The sequence below is a fragment of the Triturus cristatus genome, chromosome 4_2 (genome assembly GCF_964204655.1).
Source record: "Triturus cristatus chromosome 4_2, aTriCri1.1, whole genome shotgun sequence".
NCBI lineage: Eukaryota > Metazoa > Chordata > Amphibia > Caudata > Salamandridae > Triturus > Triturus cristatus.
Window position 1 is genome coordinate 85,214,252 of NC_140586.1, and position 20,864 is coordinate 85,235,115.

Consider the following 20,864-nt stretch of genomic DNA (forward strand, 5'->3'; position numbering starts at 1 on the left):
ACTAGGAACAGCAATACCAGGGAACCGTGCACTGATTTCGAGTGCAAACCCTAAACAACGTTCTACGAACTTGTGCTTTGGACCATCTGTAGTCCAAGTCCCTAGCAGGTCTGGTACTGAAAATCAGCAGCCTACCCCGTCCCGAGTGACCGTGGGCTCCTGTGGAACTTTTCCTGCAAAGGAGTCTTCGCGGTTGCTTGCCAGTTGGCTAGTGACTCACCCGAAGACTTTCTCATCGACTTCAAGGGCTCTCCTGGCTGCTCCGGGCCTGCCCTCACTTACCCTTGCTGGGTAAGTCCATCAGACCTTGCTGGTCTGCACCATCTTCAATCTTCACTCCATACGAGACTTGCAGTTGGCAAGGTTTGTTGGCTCCAATCCGGTTCCCGACACCGTCATCAGCTGCAGACGTCGTGGGACCCTCCGAATCCAGCTGCTGTTAATCGTCGTTCTCTCCTGGACCTCGTGAGCGAAGAGACAAATAACCATCGACAACCTGAAGCGACGCGACATCAGTGGTCATCCATCCTGCTGGCCACCGGTCACTGGCAAGTGACTTTGAACTCTGTCCCCTCAATTTTCAGGTCCTCTTCAACTTCAATCCATCTTCGGATTCCAGCGGACACCTCTCCAGTTGTCACAAGCAGCAAGTCTTCAGTGATCTCCATTGAAAACAGCATCGCGACCCGACACCAAAAGACACCTATGCACCCGGCTTCCGTGGGTGAGGTAACTCGTGCACTCCGGTGCCCAAGTGTGTGTTGGCCCTCGAAATACTTACCCTGTAAGTGGCTTGCTTGTTAACTTCTCCGAAGTGCCCTAAAACTGTAAATTACAAACCGCGACTTGTGCCATTGAAACCAATAGGAAACCCGCGGCTGTGTTTAGACACTGCACGCGTCTCCCGTGAGCTGATTACTTACCTGCTAACACTGCAGAAGTGAAGCCCCAGCGATTCCCAAGGCCCTAGGCCTTTTCATTTTGCAAGTCGAGTTTGTTAAACCATTTTCTTAGTATATGGTCTGGTACGCCCCTAGGGCTACAGCCATATTTGTGATTAATTTATTGAGAAGTGTTGACATTTGAATGTGTATCTGGGTTCTAATCTCATAAAGAGATTAGTAGGTATTTAATATATATACCTGTGTGGTGTCCTTTTCATTTGGTAATTCAAGAGATTATAAGGCAAAACAAGCTGCTTTACATTCCTCAGAGACTTAGCCTGAAGGCTGCTCTCCACAGCTACCACTAGGATAGCTTTCTTTAAAAGGTTGTCTTAAACCTATCTACCAAGAGTCGAATTGGACTGGTGCAAGGTGGCCACTATAACTAGTGACCAGCATATGCCAGGCCAACTTCTCACATGCCCCCTGAAAACTTGCAGATAGCGGTGTGGGCACTGACTGGGTTTAGGCAGCCTGCCACACAGATATGTTTCTGACACCTGGGTCGAGAGCCTCTGCTCTCTGGGACCAGTAACAATGCACATACTGGGTAGAGGTGTCTCACCTCCCCCCAGGATGTGCCAGTGCTCCAAGGGGGAAGCTTTAAAGGCCTGCCTCCTTTGTTATGCAACCCGTGGCCTCTGCTGTGCTGCTAGCAGCAGATGGCAGCCCCAGGTTTACAGCCCCATTTTGGGCAGGAAAACCGGCAGGAAAACCTGGAAAAACTAGGTATGCCTACCTTTGCCAACTCCACCCCTCATGTGAAGACACAAAGTTAAGCACACTTTTCAGTCCCGCCATCTTGAAGATGAGGGGACTCCACCAATCCGGGCTAGGTCAATGCCTCCTCCCACAGGAGGATGGCATAATAGTGGGTGTAGTCACCCGGGATAAGGTGCCCATGGCCCCTAAATTTAGTATTTTGGAGGCTCCCCCAAACCTAAAAACTAGATCTGTGATGACCTAAGACGCAAGAAAACAGCCCTACAGAGAAAACAGAAGATAACTTCCTTGGCCTCAGCTCTAACAGTCTCTTTCCAGCTTCTGTGAACCAGCGACCTGTCTTGCAGCCAGAAAACACTGAAAACCCTGAGAGGATTGCTGCCTTCAAAAAAGACTCCAATCCCCTTTGATAGTGGACCTTTCCAGAAGGAACAGATTCCAAGGGCTCCGGATCCAGCTGGAACCGTGATCCGTGCCCACTCTGTACCAGACAGCCACGGCCCAAGTCTGAGTGGCTCACCTGTGCACTGAACTCTCCCCGGTGATTGTGACCTTGTGTCCAGCGCTGGCTGACCTCTCCTGCCCTCCAAGACGGTGCCTGCAAAATGAATCCAGAGGCTCCCCCAGACCGCGACTGGCTATGGTAAAAAGACTCAGACGTCGAAAAGCACCCCTGCAACTGAAGCTCCTGAACCTTGGTGAGCTGAACCGACCCCCTACATCTCTACTTACCTCTGCTGTCAGTTTTCATCCTTCGACCTCCGGTGCCACGCCTGCATTGGGGCGAACTCCGATTTTGACTTCTGTACCTGGCTGCCACTGTGCCGCTGGTGGTGAGGTTTGGAACGCACCTGACCCCTGGCCCTTGCTGACTTTTGGCTCCAAAGACTGGGATTGTAAGTGCAGTACTTATCTTTTTAACCTCAATATTGTTTTCTCCATAGGATAAGATTGTTGAAAAGTTTCTAAATGTTGATTTTTCAAAGTAAAAAGTATTTAATTAAAAATGTACTTACCTTATTAAAAAGATCTTGGTCTGAAAGCGCAAATAAAAAAAGTATAATTTTCTAAAATTGGTCTGATATCCTTCTTGAATTGTGTGTCCATTATTAATCAATGTTGTGTAATAAACGTCTTACACTCCTCTGTTAGGCCTAAAGGTTGCTCGCCCAAACCACCACTTATAGAGCACTTTGCCTTTTACATTGACCTCTGTACACTTTTGGGGAACCCCTGGACACTTTGCATGGTATTACCACCTAGTGGCAATATCATATACAGAGCCAGCATCCTACACTGAGAAGGAGAACACCGAAATGCAAGAACTGAGGAGCAGCAACTGAGATTGGCACCAACCCTGCAGGCTTTCCTGCTATCCTCGACAATTGCACCAAAGACAACTCGTCCTGCAGCTGCTCTGCCTCCAAGAGCCTGGGAGGACTGCCAATACTTCAAGAAGCAACCAGGATCTTCAGTGGAGTAGTGGAGCTGCTCTACTGCATTCTGCAGGCACCGAAGAAGAACCGCGAGGACTCTGGATCTCCAAAAACCCGACACTTGAAAACACCGCACCTGTGCCCCCAGCCCAAGTCGAAGTGGGCCAGCGGTGCCAGTGAATCCGTATGTATTTTATTCCTAGAAAAAGGCTTAATAAATTAGGTAAAGCATTTTAACTTTCAAATGGCAAATTGAATTTTTTTCAGCAATACAAAATGCTTATTACATCCGGCTCTAAGTGCTTGTGTTACATTAATGTACCATTACAATCGTTTCTTGGTAATGAGTAAGTAATTTTTTATTATGCACGATTAATTAAAACTTTGCATACATGTAAAAATAAAAAGTTTCTTATTCGCAGTTCAATGAATAAAACAGAATTAAAAACATTATGCTCCTCAATAAGTCTAAAGTGCTTGTGCGTCACGAAAAGCTAGGCTGGCGGTAGCTTTCCTGAGTTGAGCAGCCATCCTTACACAGCGTAATAAAGTGCATGATTTTGCGCATATAGCCAACGTTGGTTTAAAGTGCCTGAGCAATTGTAAGGCGCTGTTATTAGTTTCTTGGGTCTAACTTCAAGGGGAGCCCAGTTCAGCTATATTTTATGGCCACTGTCCACTTGCGGGGTGTTTTTGAGTCTTTTGGTTACAGTGTCAAAAATGTTTGTGAGCCAGCAATTTAGCTGTACCTCGGCTGGATTGAAGCACATCTTAACTGCCTGTAGGTCAGCTTTAATAATGGTTGTAATAAGGTGCTTCTTATGTCCTTTAAATTGGGGCAAATGCAGATGACATGGATGATTACCTCCTTGCCTCTACTGCATAGGCGATAGGGCTGCGGACCTCCTCTCCTTTCCCATGGTGGAAGATGTGGGTTGATAGGAACGATGCCTAGTCATAACTTTAGAAATGTTTCCTTCATTGTTATTTTGACTCTTTTTTCAAGTAAGACTGCGGTTTGAGTGCTTCGTAATCACTGAGCACTATCCAGCCATGTGCCTTTTTAGCGAGCGTTTCCTTGTCTTCTAAGACAGATACCATCTGTGTTGCTTTTTTCACGATTTTTTTTTAAGGATAGATGATCTGTTGGGGTTCCCTAAGGTCTGTCAGTCCCAGTAATTTAAGGGAATCAAACAAATAATCCCTAGCTGGTGACATTCCGTGGCAAAGCAACTCTATTTAAAGATGGGAGTTTAGGGATCGTGCCTCTGTGCTACGGTGCTTGTGCCAACTTTTTATGCACGTGCCCCTTCTTTCCACCGATTGTTTTTGGACCCCAATTTTAGCCTTATTTGGGCCTGTAAAACATTTTGGTAGATGGAAAATTGCTCTAAGAATTAGCTATTGCTATGCCCAGAGCTGCAGCATTTTTACCTTTAAGATATTGGCTCTCGTATGTTAGTGTTGGCTGCAATTTTGCGCACAGTACCTGTAGCAAGGAATCAAGTGTTAGGTCGGGCAGCATTTTCTTCAGTGGTTTTATAGCTAGGTAGGTCATAATTCCCTTTCTCCGTAGGCACTTCAGCTGGGGTTTAAATGAGCTTTTGAGGTCCAGAAGTAGTCCAAGATATTTATAGCTGTTTGTCTGGTAGAGACATTGCCCGTCTTAATACCAGTTGATTTTGATCTTTTTATGATAATTTACTGCCATGATTTTAGTTTTCTAAAGATTTATTTTTAGGGCGTTCCGTTGTGAGAAGCTGCTTGTCGTATTAAAGAGATGTTGAAGACCGATGGGGGTCCCGACTTATCAGCACTAGGTCGTCCGCGTATAACAGATTTCACAGCAAGACTTTTCCAATTTTGGTGTACGTGATATGCTCTTGTCCAGTTCCCCTGGGAGTTCAGCTAGGAAAAGGTTGAAGAGTAGAGGCGCTAGGACGCACCCTTGCTTTAGCCCTTAAGAGGTGGGGTTTCGTTTGAAGAGGTGTGTCCCTGCACCTAGTTTAATACTGATCCAGGTGTCAGTTTATAACAGTTTGAGCCGGTCTAGGAGGGGTTTTGGTATCCCCCAACTTTCCAGTTTTTGCCAAAGCTTGGCTCGGTCAACATGGTCCAAGGCAGCAATATAGTCAATAAAACAAAGAAACAGGGAAGTTTTTGGTTCTTTAGCTGCGTCCATTAACAAGGCTAATGTCATGATAGTTGTGGTTCCTTGTCCCTGACAGAACCTAGTTTGGTTTATTGGGATAATAGAGTTTTCTGATGCCTTAGATGTTAGTTCGTCCAAGACTGTTCCCGCATAGTACTTGACCTCTACGTCAATGAGAGCGATTAGTCGATAGTTGTTTGGAGCTTTCCTGTCGCCTTGTTTAAACATTAGGCTGATAATTGATCCTTTCCAGGACTGCGGGATTGTTATTGCACAGTTGGTGTCCTTAAAAAAACGGTGATTATGCTTTTCTCCAGTTTTCCGCGTCGTGTTTATACAGCATTGGGGGATGCAGTTGGGGCCTGGGGCGCCTGCAAGTCTGCCCTTGGCCATTTGTCTCTTTATCTGCGTTGCTGTTGGATCATAGCATTCATCTTTAGCGGAGGTTGAGAGTTCTGGTCCTGCTGCCGGTTCACTCCCCTGATGAGGTTGCGTTTTCCTCGGGGAGTCGTGTTGCTCTGCTAGAATGGGATAGTGAGTGGATTCTTCCCTGTTGATGTTGGCTCTGTCCTTTCTCACATTCCCTATTTCTTTGTCCGCTTCCTCATCCTTTTGTGCTTTGTTGTTAAAGTGGTTGAAGAGATAATCTACCCAGACAGCCTCGGCTATGTTAGAGTTTATTCCAGGATGATTTGGTTGCTTGATTCCGTTGATTGTTAACCAAAACTTGGCGCTATTTTTTTGTTTGGAGTCGTGAAGTAACTTGGCTCATAGTTGTCATTCTTTGATTCTCTCCCCCCCCCCCCCCATTTCTTTGTTTATTAGCACTTTCAGTTTCCGAAGGACACATAGCAGGTTCATGTTTTGCGGAGTTTTACGAAGTCGCCTTAGTGTTTGGGTAATGAGTGAGTTTTTTTTTAAATTCTGGGCTGGTTGTCATCATTGTTAAGGTATCCGCCGCTTGTCTTGATTTTTTCCCTGTCCCAAGTTTCCCGCCAAGGGTCGTAATGAAGCTTTCCCATGCTTTCACTGATCAGGTTGATGTATCTATCCCTTGGTTGTATAATGTTTTAGCTATGGTTGATATTGCTTCGATGTTACTGGGGTTACACCTTATTCGCTTGAGGTTTGAGGTCCCTTCTATGTTGATGGCTTTGCATGCTTCAAGTGCCAGGACTATTTGCTTTTAAACATCACTTCCAGGGATAAGTGATCACTGTGTTCGTTGTCGCCTATTCTGAAGGAGGCGATTTTATTGAACATGGTTAGGGTTGTGAAAGTAAAATCTAGGTAAAAGAGGTTTTCGATGAATTAATTGTTGCGACCAGTAGATTATCCTCCTAGAAGCGGCCATTCAATGCTCTCAAGTTAAGAGGTTTAGGTTCCTGGAGCAGGTGCTTTGAGCTTCTCAATGGTTTCTCAATTTTTGCTAGGCCCGGATTCGGTATTCCCCAGGCGGCAGTGAGGTCTTGCACACGGTCCTCATCTTGTCTGGAACCTAGATGATATAAGTTAAAGTCGCCTGTCAGAATGATGTGGTCAGTGTCTTGCTCTTCCATAACCCTTTTTATTTCTTTGACCAGTTCTTTAGCTGCTTTTGGTTTTTGTTTGGGGTTGCACGTAGGGATTATTATAACTTCCTGGCATTCCTTGTGAAACTTCGAGCGTTATCACAGCCTGAATGGCGCTTGGAGCTGCAATTTGGGCCTCGATCGGTAGAATTTCTCCTATTGTGGTTATTGAGGAGAGTATAAACTGAAAGGCGGTGTTCTTTCAGAAAGGATGTGACTTGAAATGTGCCACTAAAAACTGCGACGATATCTGCAAGCAGTGGGTATGTAGTCGTCCAGTTAAGGAAAAACTTGCTAAACAAATGTTAGTTCCAGTAGGTGTACACCACCAGGAAAAATGAACAGTAAACACGAGGGATAACGGACTTTTTACAAGTGTGCAAAAATAGTTTAACAGCAGTCAGAGACACCGCATGTGTAAGTCCAAATCTATCTGCATGGGTAAACAGAACTGTAATGAGGCATCTCCTTCATAGGAAACCGGCTCTGTATTTGAAAGGGCCTGTTAGCGTGGCCTGCAGTAGGAAATGTTACCATGAATTAGGCTTAGTAGTTTACTTCTGCATTCCAGAAGGCCTTGATAAACTAACATCTGAAGCAATGTTAGTCAGAGGGCAGTACATGTTATTCAACAATCACAAGTTGGGCATCTATTAAAATACAAAGCTCAAATGACAGTTCTACCAAACGACAAGAAATCCTTGGAAAGTACCGCTGGTGCGAGGGATTGGTATGAAAAAAACAAAAAATGCCAACATTTGCCTACTGAAACTAGCAAGACAATAATTATTTCACAGATTTCTGCTAAACGGAGGAATATTTCACCCTTTTTTCGTTCAAGGGTTAGTAAAAGACCTGGAAACCAAACCTCAACTTTACGCTGAATATAAGTCTGCCACTTTTAAAATGGAACGGTAGAGGTAGGCTCTAGCTCATGCAGTTTGTTCCAAGACACACTAAAATTGTTAGAGGATGAAAAACTTATGGGAAATGTTTTCCTAAAACTCCAGTAGTCACCTAATAGACACAGATAAATCTCTTTTTCCTCCAATAAAGGTCATGCTTATATAACGAGGCTGATTCCCCTTGCCTCCTGAACATGCATAAATAAGCAAAGGTGATAGAAATGAAACCACCAATTGTGGCTGAAGTCATGAATGTGAGATGAAGGCTTACATAATCAGAGCATGCAAAGCTCAGGGGTACTTGCTGAGGTAACAAATACTAGTTTGTGAGCTCCAAAACACACTACATAAAACCATAGCTGAATTTATTTCCATAAGCAAAGACTTCAACTGAAAAGGACTCTTCAGAGATCTGCAAGGATGCCAAATATGTGTCACTGTGGCAAATACAAAAATTCAGCACCAAGCCATCAGCACATAAAGACGATCAATTAATACAAATGAGTTATGATTTCGGTCTCAAACACAGATGAGCCTTCCATAGCGATAATGAAAATTCTCTCACGGAGTTCTACTGTGCGTCTAACTGCAGTAGAACAGGCTTCACAACTCTTCAATACCAGATTAGAGCAACTGAAACTTTAAATAGTCCAAAACATCTGTTGTGGAGTTTATTATAGTCACAGCTTCCAACATCACTAGTCATTGGTGGGCACCAAAGTAAAAACATAACTAGCCCCACAGGGCCCTCTTCTGCCAGGGTCTGTTCAGTTAAAATAGGATTGAAAAAAAGCATCTCGAGATAGGGTTTACATCATGGCCATTGTCTCAGCTAACAAGCTCGGCTTCACTGCTTCTATGTATTCCAAACAAAGCCCTAGCAATCAAGAGCCCATATTTTGCAGAACTGTAAGGGGATGGGGTGCGGTTTAACTACCCCTAATCTACTCCTACAATGCTGAAAAGTCGCACTGTATTACAGAACCCATTATTCATAAATGCTGCCTATTCCATTTTACAAGCCGTAGCTGTGGCAGCCATTGCAGCACAGCTTGATCTGTGACAGTTGTGAAAGACAAGAGATAGATATCACGCACACCAATTGTTTGTCAAGAAATTAGTTAAATCCTTAGCAGGTAATTTGCGTGCAGCTAGAGGAGCGACCCCTGAACCTAGGTCGGTAGATAAATGTTAGTTGCACTGCCCCATTCGGGGTGGTGTCCCTCTATGCGCACAGCACTATGGGGTAACGAAGTTACTAATCTTCACAAGCATGAGTTTGAGTCAAAAGTTCATTTATTCATGTGATGTCTTGATAGGCCATGGGTGCTGTGATAGTGGTTGAGCGATGTAGAAAGTCAAGAGATAGATATCACGCACACCAATTGTTTGTCAAGAAATTAGTTAAATCCTTAGCAGGTAATTTGCGTGCAGCTAGAGGAGCGACCCCTGAACCTAGGTCGGTAGATAAATGTTAGTTGCACTGCCCCATTCGGGGTGGTGTCCCTCTATGCGCACAGCACTATGGGGTAACGAAGTTACTAATCTTCACAAGCATGAGTTTGAGTCAAAAGTTCATTTATTCATGTGATGTCTTGATAGGCCATGGGTGCTGTGATAGTGGTTGAGCGATGTAGAAAGTCAAGAGATAGATATCACGCACACCAATTGTTTGTCAAGAAATTAGTTAAATCCTTAGCAGGTAATTTGCGTGCAGCTAGAGGAGCGACCCCTGAACCTAGGTCGGTAGATAAATGTTAGTTGCACTGCCCCATTCGGGGTGGTGTCCCTCTATGCGCACAGCACTATGGGGTAACGAAGTTACTAATCTTCACAAGCATGAGTTTGAGTCAAAAGTTCATTTATTCATGTGATGTCTTGATAGGCCATGGGTGCTGTGATAGTGGTTGAGCGATGTAGAAAGTCAAGAGATAGATATCACGCACACCAATTGTTTGTCACTAATTTCTTGACAAACAATTGGTGTGCGTGATATCTATCTCTTGACTTTCTACATCGCTCAACCACTATCACAGCACCCATGGCCTATCAAGACATCACATGAATAAATGAACTTTTGACTCAAACTCATGCTTGTGAAGATTAGTAACTTAGTTACCCCATAGTGCTGTGCGCATAGAGGGACACCACCCCGAATGGGGCAGTGCAACTAACATTTATCTACCGACCTAGGTTCAGGGGTCGCTCCTCTAGCTGCACGCAAATTACCTGCTAAGGATTTAACTAATTTCTTGACAAACAATTGGTGTGCGTGATATCTATCTCTTGACTTTCTACATCGCTCAACCACTATCACAGCACCCAAGACCTATCAAGACATCACAGGAATAAAATAAATTTTTAGTTAAACACATGCTTGTGAAGATTAGTAACTTCGTTACCCCATAGTGCTGTGCGCATAGAGGGACACCACCCCGAATGGGGCAGTGCAACTAACAGTTGTGAAAGAGCCACACTGGAAATAGTCTTGTGATCATAACTAGAACCCACTAAGCAGTACAGGATGTGAACATAGAGGGTCTTGAAACAACAGTCGGATCCAACTCAAGTCTATATTTTTTTCTACATTAAAAGATAATCCTAAAAAAAGAAGAGAAAAGCCTTACCATTGGGCTTCAAGAACTTCTTAGCGTGCAGGTAGCTCTCCAGCATACGTTCATTGAACAGCATGTAGCCCATGGGCTCCGAAATTATGATATCCACCTGCTCTGGGAGCGAGACCTCTTCCACTTTCCCTGGGATGACCAGAATCCGGTCAGTGAGATTATTACTCTTTACTAAAAGCTGGAAAAACAAGCCATAAACATAGTTTAGCCAGGGAGCAGACTGAAATAATGTTTCAACATGTCAACTACTTTATTAAAACCATGACCCTCTTCTATTAAACAAGGGGCAGGCTCCTAGTGTTGCCATTTCTACCACAGTACTTGGTCCTCAAGCTCCAACCCCACTTCTTGATTCCCTTACTACAAACACCCCATCTGGTGTCCTCAATCTAATGATACCTTCCCAGCTCCGATTCTCTATACATAAGCTAACCCCCTTGATCTGAATTCTCTTTATTGCACCACAGTGTTTTTATACCCGTAACCCTCTACATTCCACAAATTCTGTGGTTCTAAATTCCTCTACAGGCTATCCCATATTGTTTGTTTCAAACGCCTCGGTCTCTTCCATCCTCTTAGTTCAGTACCTCTACTCACAACTTATTGTAGAGCTATCAGTCTTTAGACACATCCAATTACTTTACAATGGAAATCATTTGTTTGCAGACTCTCTGCTGGAGCATGAAATGTCCTGGACAATTGTTTTAATCACTGCATGTTCTCATCCTCACCTGGAAATACTCCTTCCTTCTCTACTACCTCAGTGTAAAAAGACATGTGTACCATGACTGTAAAGGTACCTTTGCATGCACTTCTTACTTCAAAATCTTTTCCCTCTGTAAGAACATGACCTTAAAAGAAAGCTTACCCCTATCTGCATAGTGTTGCCACGTACTGTTAGCTCTCTGAAAAGTACATGTCCCCAGGAAAATTTTCATCTTTGCATATTCTCTACTCATCCCCATTCCACAATGAGGTGCAAAATTATTAAAGAAGGGTGTGATTACCTGTAGAAGTTCCTTCCCTCATCCCTCTACACACTGTCTCAACTGTACAGTCACTTTACCCCGCAAACAGTCCCTTTTAGCTCTGCAGGTTCTTCCCTCAACCCCCTGTCTGCTTCCCCCTTCTCTAGAGCAAAATGTCCCAGGCATGGTTACCTCTGCATGTTGTGCCATTGAACTGGCCTCCACTGCATAGATTTTCCTGGCACCGGCCTGTGCTGCAAAAAAGGACAGGATTCCGGAGCCACATCCAACATCTAATACGACCTAAAGAAGAAAAGTGATACCAAGTAAATGCTGTAGGACCCACAGGGGTAGAATTACCAAGGAAATAAACTCCAACTAACACAATCTCAATGAATCTTAGATCACCACCATCAGGACTTTTACTTTTCTGGCATGGTGCTCAGTGGAATAGGCCACAAAGGAGTCGTTGAAAGTATCATTGTACTGCGGTCCTACTCTTCAAGAATACCAAGCTACCAATTACGGATTCCAGATCTAGGTTATGCAGGTTCTTCCCAGCCTTCTTTACCTCAAATCCACAAACTTTTATCCCCAAACACACCCAACCAAACAGCAGCAGAATAGCACCTTGAGCTGAACCACGACTCACTCATTCTAGACCACACAAACCCCGCACCGAAGTGCATAACCTATAACCCTGCAACAATTCTCTATTCCCAATTTATACTAAAAATCAGATAAGGCTAAGCAAAACTTAACATCTCTCACAAAGTGTTTGGCGAATAGTAATTCATGAAAATCTACCTAACAGAATAAAATAAAGCCCTACAACACACCCACACAGCACATGGTACCAATGACGCCACACACACTTCTCTGCTGCAGTACACAATTTCTACAAGGAGCCTGAAATCACATAACATAACTCGCATACCATGCAGCTCCCCCATGAATATGTTACCAACTGAGAATTGAGAATGCAGATGCCAGACAGCTTCTCAACAGCAGACACACAATTTGTGGACATTTCACTGCAGGCAAACAGATCTACTAGACGCCGGTGTTTGCCCTGAGAGGATTACCTTTTTCTTTTTCAAAAGAGGGTCTGTCCTCCCTGTGCCCTTGCTCCTCTCCCTATCCTGCCCACAGGTATTTTCCCATCTCCAACTGCAGCACTGTTTAGCTGCAGTGCATGAACCAAAATGGCAATCGGAAAAAAACAAATTGGAACATAGCCTGCATACCATCACACTCTTATCACACAAGGCATCATATCCCTACAACCGCCCTTTAATTTAGGAAGGAAGGAAAAAAAGAAACACAAACATATCAGTGTGTGGCCCCACTTAGGAGCCAGCTGGTGCTGCCAAATACAAGGTAGCCGCACATCAAGGATGACTGGTTTTGATTCTACCTCAGACATCTCACTTACATCACCCTACAACCTCCTGTCTTTTGCTCTCACACATTTTGTTTCATCTCCGCTTTTGTCCTTTGTCATGCTTTTCTTCTATTTCTTGTCCTACCTTTTCTACTTTTTCTCTCTTGCCCATGGTCAAAGTCTGATGATAAAAATTAAGACCTTGTCCGCTAAAATGAATATATGTGTAGCCCACCTGCATCTACAGTCACAAACGAAGCACAGCCTACAGTGGCTTACTTTGGCTGTCAGGATCACCTTCATAAGACTATGTATTGCTCACCGAGTAACCCTCCTGCAACAGAAACCAATCACCAAACAAGACCAACGCGTTCAAGATTAGCCCCCCTTTTTCTCCATCCACCATTCAAATGGTTGTGAACAGGCAGTACTTTCTCAGGCGTGCGAGCAAAGCTTTGGAGCTTGCCAGCTCGAATAAGAAGAATCAATCACCTGGGTTTCCAGGACACTAAAACCAGACTGTCCCAATACATGTTGTCAGAAGATAGAGATGACAACCTATACATTGGAAAGTAGGTACATACAGATACAACTACTCACAATTCTTCAACAGCTCAAGGTTATGCAAAGAGAGGCATGTTTGAAGCAGGCCTTTCAACCTCAAACATCTCATTCAACATTACCCACATAGGACTCACTTTATTCCAACATTCTTCTCTTCCAACCTTACTCTCCCAAATGCTACCAACAAAGCAGATGTAGGTTTGGAGAACTTCACTTCCTTAGTGGAGTTATGAAGCGCTGCTAAAATGATGCAGTGTAGACCAAAACAATGACAGACTCTCCAACTTCACCTACATTAGACTACGTTGTCTAACGGCGGGTTACGTCTACTCCAAACATTCACAAACCTCACCAGACTAGCACACAGCATAGGTATGCAGAAACTTTCTCCATCTGGGCCTCACCAACCCCCCCCCCACTTCTTTTTGGACTATTACCTCCCATATACTCATAGCGGGTGCACTTACAATATCCAAAACATGACATGGTTCTGGTCTACGTGGAAACCCCCTGTGCCATTTTCCTTAACACCCAAGGCTGTGCCCCAATTGAACACCAATCATGCACTATAGCAGTGCTTCTCAAACTTTTTAGAACCTAGACCTGATTTTTATAACTACAAACTTTTGCGAGCCTCCGAGCTTTAGTGGACATGAGGCGGGTGATTATTTAATGTAACTAAAGCATTGAGTGGTAGATCACTGTGATTTACTGACAGCATATTTTCCACTGAAATGTCCACAAAAATGTGCACAGACATACTGTTTTAGTAATAAAACTATATTGCACACAAATGATAATGTGCGGAAATCTATTTTCTGTGATGTTTGTGAATCACCCAAATAAAGTGTCTTGATTTATTTTGATCCTATTAAAATCTTTGTTTCCATCACACTTCAAAATAACCAACTATTTACTTCACTTTTGCTTTCCTAACTGCTGAAGGTGTATAGTTCACTAAAAGGTATTTACATTGCTGTGTTACAGAAAAATGACATCCCACAGCCTTTCATTTCACAGTCTCTGTACCTCAGCAAGATTGTGATAATTCACTTCACTTTCTTTGACTGCAAAGTGAGCGGAGTTTGTTAACACCAATCACAGTTTTAAAAAACATGAGCAGCACTTTATCAGAAGACAGTCTGCCACTTGACTTCTGTCTTTGGAGCACAGCAAATGTGACAAGATAAATACAGAATTTAAAGGCAGCTTTATTTATTGCATGGACTTTTGCGGCCCACTAAAAATAGGGTTGCAACCCACCAGTGGGTCACAAACCAGTTTGTGAAACGCTGGATTATAGAAATACCACAAAAAATACATGTATAAGCACACTTCAGCAAAAGACCAAGTTCTAGCTCTATATCAATAAATGGTGATCGCTCCCTTCTATCAAACAGATTTATCAGCATGCAAACAAATCACAGGGTGTGAAAGGCAAATGGTGCTACCAACAAAATTGCACAGAATCAAACATATAAAAACCAAATTCACAGCGGTGCCAACAACAGTGGTAACACCCCCCAAAATCCCACAAAGCTCAATACAAGATTGATATAGATGCAAGAAAATAGAGTTGATGCACACGCTTTAAAATAAATGCATAGTTCAATAAGTCAGATGCAGCACACAGCTTCCATTCTTCTTAGTTTATTAGCGAAATTCTTCCACTCCCCAACGCGTTTCGTCGTTTAGAGGGGATTATCCCATACGACTTCCTCAGGGCTGGAAGTAACAAAATAATATATGTATAGAAAGATGTCGGCAAACAAAAACACAGAAAAATTACAACACACAATAACTGTGACTCAAAGCAAAGAGACAAACGGTTCAAGAGACAGGCAACATTATAAGACAAAGTCGGTAAGTGGTGTGAGAATAACGGTGTTAAGCATGAATCTAAAACAGCATATCATTAAAGAGAAGCACAAAATAATAAGTATTTGCAGTGAGAAAATACCTCACGAGAAACTACTCACCAACCCGTGTGAGTCTGATATTATGAATAATTAAAAAAGAATAGTCTGTACCTCAATTATTTGAAGAACTGCAAACCTAAAACAATATAAATGACTCACTTTTAGTCATTGCGTCACACATGAGGCACGATCAATCATGATCAATCAGGAGACCGATAAAATCAAAAAATATACCTGTTGAAACTGGAAAATGATCCTACGTTCTAATATCACATATAAAAGCAGCCAAATCATAAGGTGGCCATCCGAGTAAACAGGCCTGAGTTGAAAGTACCTAAAACAATGATAAATTGAGTTCAATAGCACTAGAAAAGCGTAAATATACCAAAAACATAGGCTGCAAGACCATTCTATCTCACTTACCCAAATAAGTATTCTCAGTATAGATATCACAATTATCCAATCACCAAAGATTCTTATCAAGAGGCGTCCACTTAACGTAGTCAGTGCCCTAAAATTAGAGTACTTCGAATTAGCAATTCTCCTCGTCTCATTACAGTACACGCATGCGGGAGGATGCTCGCGCCGTTTAAACTTACCAAAACGTTCGGCTTCTGCAATCCCGAGTACAGGAGACAGGCAACGCCGCCGGCTACTTCCGTGGTCTAATAACAGACACTGGTCATAGAAAAGGTGACAAACACCAAAGTTAAAAGGGGGCGCCATATTGAAACTACAAATTCTACTTGAAAGTGCATTAAAGGCGCCATACAAACAACGAAATACGATTCTTTGAAATGAAAATGAAGCCTCATTGATCATTTCGTATACATGATCAAAGGCAAAGGTTACATGCAAAGCGATCGACATTACGACCTCTAAGATTTGCATAATTAAAAAGATAAGTGAAATAGAATAAGATTAAGTAAACAGAAATAGAAAAAGCGCCATGTTTAAACATGTGATCTGCCTTGAAGCCTACTATAAGGGCCGTAGGCTTCAAGGCAGATCACATGTTTAAACATGGCGCTTTTTCTATTTCTGTTTACTTAATCTTATTCTATTTCACTTATCTTTTTAATTATGCAAATCTTAGAGGTCGTAATGTCGATCGCTTTGCATGTAACCTTTGCCTTTGATCATGTATACGAAATGATCAATGAGGCTTCATTTTCATTTCAAAGAATCGTATTTCGTTGTTTGTATGGCGCCTTTAATGCACTTTCAAGTAGAATTTGTAGTTTCAATATGGCGCCCCCTTTTAACTTTGGTGTTAGTCACCTTTTCTATGACCAGTGTCTGGTATTAGACCACGGAAGTAGCCGGCGGCGTTGCCTGTCTCCTGTACTCGGGATTGCAGAAGCCGAACGTTTTGGTAAGTTTAAACGGCGCGAGCATCCTCCCGCATGCGTGTACTGTAATGAGACGAGGAGAATTGCTAATTCGAAGTACTCTAATTTTAGGGCACTGACTACGTTAAGTGGACGCCTCTTGATAAGAATCTTTGGTGATTGGATAATTGTGATATCTATACTGAGAATACTTATTTGGGTAAGTGAGATAGAATGGTCTTGCAGCCTATGTTTTTGGTATATTTACGCTTTTCTAGTGCTATTGAACTCAATTTATCATTGTTTTAGGTACTTTCAACTCAGGCCTGTTTACTCGGATGGCCACCTTATGATTTGGCTGCTTTTATATGTGATATTAGAACGTAGGATCATTTTCCAGTTTCAACAGGTATATTTTTTGATTTTATGGGTCTCCTGATTGATCACGATTGATCGTGCCTCATGTGTGACGCAATGACTAAAAGTGAGTCATTTATATTGTTTTAGGTTTGCAGTTCTTCAAATAATTGAGGTACAGACTATTCTTTTTTAATTATTCATAATATCAGACTCACACGGGTTGGCGAGTAGTTTCTCGTGAGGTATTTTCTCACTGCAAATACTTATTATTTTGTGCTTCTCTTTAATGATATGCTGTTTTAGATTCATGCTTAACACCGTTATTCTCACACCACTTACCGACTTTGTCTTATAATGTTGCCTGTCTCTTGAACCGTTTGTCTCTTTGCTTTGAGTCACAGTTATTGTGTGTTGTAATTTTTCTGTGTTTTTGTTTGCCGACATCTTTCTATACATATATTATTTTGTTACTTCCAGCCCTGAGGAAGTCGTATGGGATAATCCCCTCTAAACGACGAAACGCGTTGGGGAGTGGAAGAATTTCGCTAATAAACTAAGAAGAATGGAAGCTGTGTGCTGCATCTGACTTATTGAACTATGCATTTATTTTAAAGCGTGTGCATCAACTCTATTTTCTTAGATTTATCAGCATGATTTGAATTTTCCCACAGCAGAATTGCCATCACCCAACATTCCCCAGAGGAAGTACACCTCATGGCTTTAGCTTCTTACAAAAGAAGTCAAATCCCAGGCCCTCTCATCGCTACACCTCAAAATGATTAAAGCACAGAAATGATCTTATCAGCAGCCACATGTATTCCGTAACACATATGCTGCTACTAATTCACATTGCATCCTCTAAGGGCCCTACTCACTCACCCAGCCCCCATACCTTGTCTTTAAAATCTGTGTGGTTCTGCAGGATGGCCCTCTGGTACGTGCCTGTCCGTACATAGTCCTGCATCATGTTCTGTTGCTGCGATAAATACCCATAGAACTGTACGGAGAAAAAATTACATTGTGCATAAAGACAAAGCATGCATCAGCTGCAAGGTGAATCTAAAAGTAAAAGCCGGCTTGTTTCCCATTTTCAGTACGACAAGCTTGATATCCCCAAAGTATCCACTTCATTCCATCCCAGATACAGATTCAGTCCAATATTTCCCCGTTTTACAGCACAATTTGTAGGATTAACACTGTCCTTTCAGGTAAGGAAATATGTCTTCAAATGCAAGTTACAGCTGTCTAGGAAACGTGGAAGAAGCAGCTGCCAAACCTACCACTTGTTAGTAGTTTTCTTGGCATATTCGTCAAATAAGCTGCGTTCTCGTCATATTTAACTCATGAGCATGTATTGTCTGAAACAGGTGTTTTATCCAAGCAAAGGTATTTTTACAGGCACGGATGATAAGAATACAACTGAAAGCAATTGCATGCAATCAGGTTAGTTGCTGAATTAGTGACAAAAGGGCAAGCGTGGAAGCAGTTTCCCATTTCATTGACAACATTATTATACAGGATGTCACATCTTTAACCCTACAACATCAAGGATGAAAGGTTGACACAGCAAATTTCTACGTGAGTAAAATAAAATCGAATTTACATGGATGCTAAACATAACATTCTTTAAGATTGAAACAAGTAAGGTCAGTCGCCAGAAGACATTGAAATTCAGTAAAATTTTGCACAACTATACCAAGATAACAGTGCCATTTTCTTTTTAGAAGGCAGCTCTGTATAATTAATAGATCAAGTTTGTTAAGTCAGTCAAGTCACCTGAATGTACAAAAATTGAGGTATGGTCAATGTCTGCAAAACCTGCTTTTTTCCTTGCAATTAGAAATCATCCACTTTGCAGGTGTTCTCACACCTAAACGATATGCTGATGAAGGTCACTGTTCGTTACTTTAACCTATTGCGAGTTCATTACTCCACACTACCAATTTTTATACATTCTATTAACATTTATATTACCCCATTCTTTTGGCCTCTCCCAATGTTCTATTTCTAACCCATCTAAGCCCTTCCCAAACTTTGAAACTTATTTTTGGTAGCCCGTCTAAATCCTAGAAGAAAAAATCCATTAAATTATAATACTTTAAATTAAAATTAATGTACGTGTTGTGGCAATTCATTAATTTTGTTTAATTATATTAAATATTAGGACACCACATTTTAAGACTTCATTAACAGTATTTCCTGGTTTACATTTAATTAAACTGCTGTAAATTCAATTATATTAAAGTAATTAATTAGAATGAACTGATGGGAACACCCAACCTTGCCTTTGTTACATTTTCCAACTTCTTGTTTCTTTTAAATTATCTCATGAACTTCATTAAACATTGCTCAATTTTAAACAACATTAATTAGGAATACATATTATGAAAAGCTAATAGTGAGTCACAGGGGTATCCCGGCGCTTAAAACTGCAAAAAACAAAAACAAAGGCCTGAAATCTAGTCCCCTATGACTGAACTGCCACATTCCGAAAGAACAGAAGGGCCAAAAGATTGGCACAGCTGCATCTTAAGGAGTGAGGGGCAAGTTAATTACCTTTGGTAAGGCCTTATCTGATAGAGGCTATCTGGCTGCAGATTCCTTACATTAGAATAGATACTTAAGCAACACCTCCCCAGAGGTGGGTTTGCAAAACAATTTCATAACAAAAAGTCCTTCAGGACTGAACGGTCAAAGTTCTTATACCGATGGACCGGACAGTCCAGGCAGTAGTTTTTTGTGACCGTGTGCAGGGAAGCCCATGTTGCTGCCTGGCAGATGTCCAGGACTCCGCATGCTAACGCAGTGGTCGCAGACTTGGCTCAGGTGGAATGATCAAGCAAAGCCTCAGGGGGTTGCTTCTTGGCTAATGCTTAACTGGTTTTAATGCAGAGCACAATCCATCGAGAGATGGTCTGTTTCTGCACAGCCTTTCCCTTCCTCGCTCTGACATAACCCAGTAGAATGACAACATTCTTTTTGAGTCCAGTCGGGTAAGTCGCTCCTCTTCCTTGGAGGGATATGGCAGAGCGTAAAAAGTAGGCAGAGTGATGGACTGGCCATCATGAAAAAAGGGACTGATGGCTTTTGCAGAAAGTGAGGTCTAGCTTGTAGAACCAGCTTGCCTGGGTAGATTTTCAGGTATGGAGGCTTGGATGCCAAAGCCTGAAGCTCACTTATCGGGGCAGAGTTTATTGCCACCAGGAAGGCTGTCCTCGTGGTAGTGAGGAGCCTGCAAGGACAGTTGTGCACAGGTTTGAAGGGAGCGCACATCAAGAACGTCAGGACAAGATTGAGGTCCCATTGAGGAATGAGAAAGGTAGGCGGAAACATATGTTGCAAACCTTTCAAGTACCTATGTACAACAGGGGATTTGAAGAGAGATGTCTGGTCAGGGAACTAAAGAAAGGCTGAGATAACCGAAAGATAACCCTTTAAGGTGCCCCGAGCAGAGCCCTACTGGGAAAGGGAAAGAAAAAAAGATAAGCACCTGAGAAAGAGTCAACCTGCTTTTGAGCACACCATGACACAAACTTGCCCCAACCGCAACTGTTTTGTTGGAGGGACACTGGGTTGCCAAAATAACATCGCAGATTTCGGGCAGAACGTTGAAGGAAGTCAACTGTTAACGCTAAATCTCCATGCAGGAAGGTGAAGTGTTGACAGGTTTGGGCGGAGAATCTTCCCCTGCTGCTACAACAGAAAATCCACCCAAAGGGTCTACCTGATCGGAGGACCGAGGGCCATGCTCGACAGCTCGGGATATCAAACTCTCCAAGCCCAGTCCGGAGCCACAAGGATGACGTAGGCCAGGTCGCTCCTGATCTTGCGAACTGTGGGCAGGAGTAGTATGGGCAGAAAAGCATACAGGGGTGTCAGAGAGCCACTCAAGACGAAAAGTGTCTCCGTGCAAGAGCCCTGTTGGAAACTTCAGCGCGCAGAACTACTGAGCAGTGGCAAACAGATCTAACCAAGGCGTT

At 42.7% G+C, this 20,864-nt stretch overlaps 1 protein-coding gene across 5 annotated transcripts in view; it reads right to left on the reverse strand.

Annotated features, from left to right (window-relative positions):
- The window catches only part of CARM1 (coactivator associated arginine methyltransferase 1), a 212,864-nt gene that overhangs the window by 134,920 nt on the left and 57,080 nt on the right, over nt 1-20,864 (reverse strand). For all 5 annotated transcript variants that reach the window (XM_085600664.1, XM_085600660.1, XM_085600662.1 and 2 more), the window contains exons 4-6: nt 17,777-17,881; nt 11,519-11,629; nt 10,359-10,536 (exon numbers count right to left, since the gene is read on the reverse strand). In XM_085600664.1, coding sequence (XP_085456790.1) covers nt 10,359-10,536; nt 11,519-11,629; nt 17,777-17,881 — 394 coding nt within the window. The remainder of the gene's footprint in view (nt 1-10,358; nt 10,537-11,518; nt 11,630-17,776; nt 17,882-20,864) is intronic.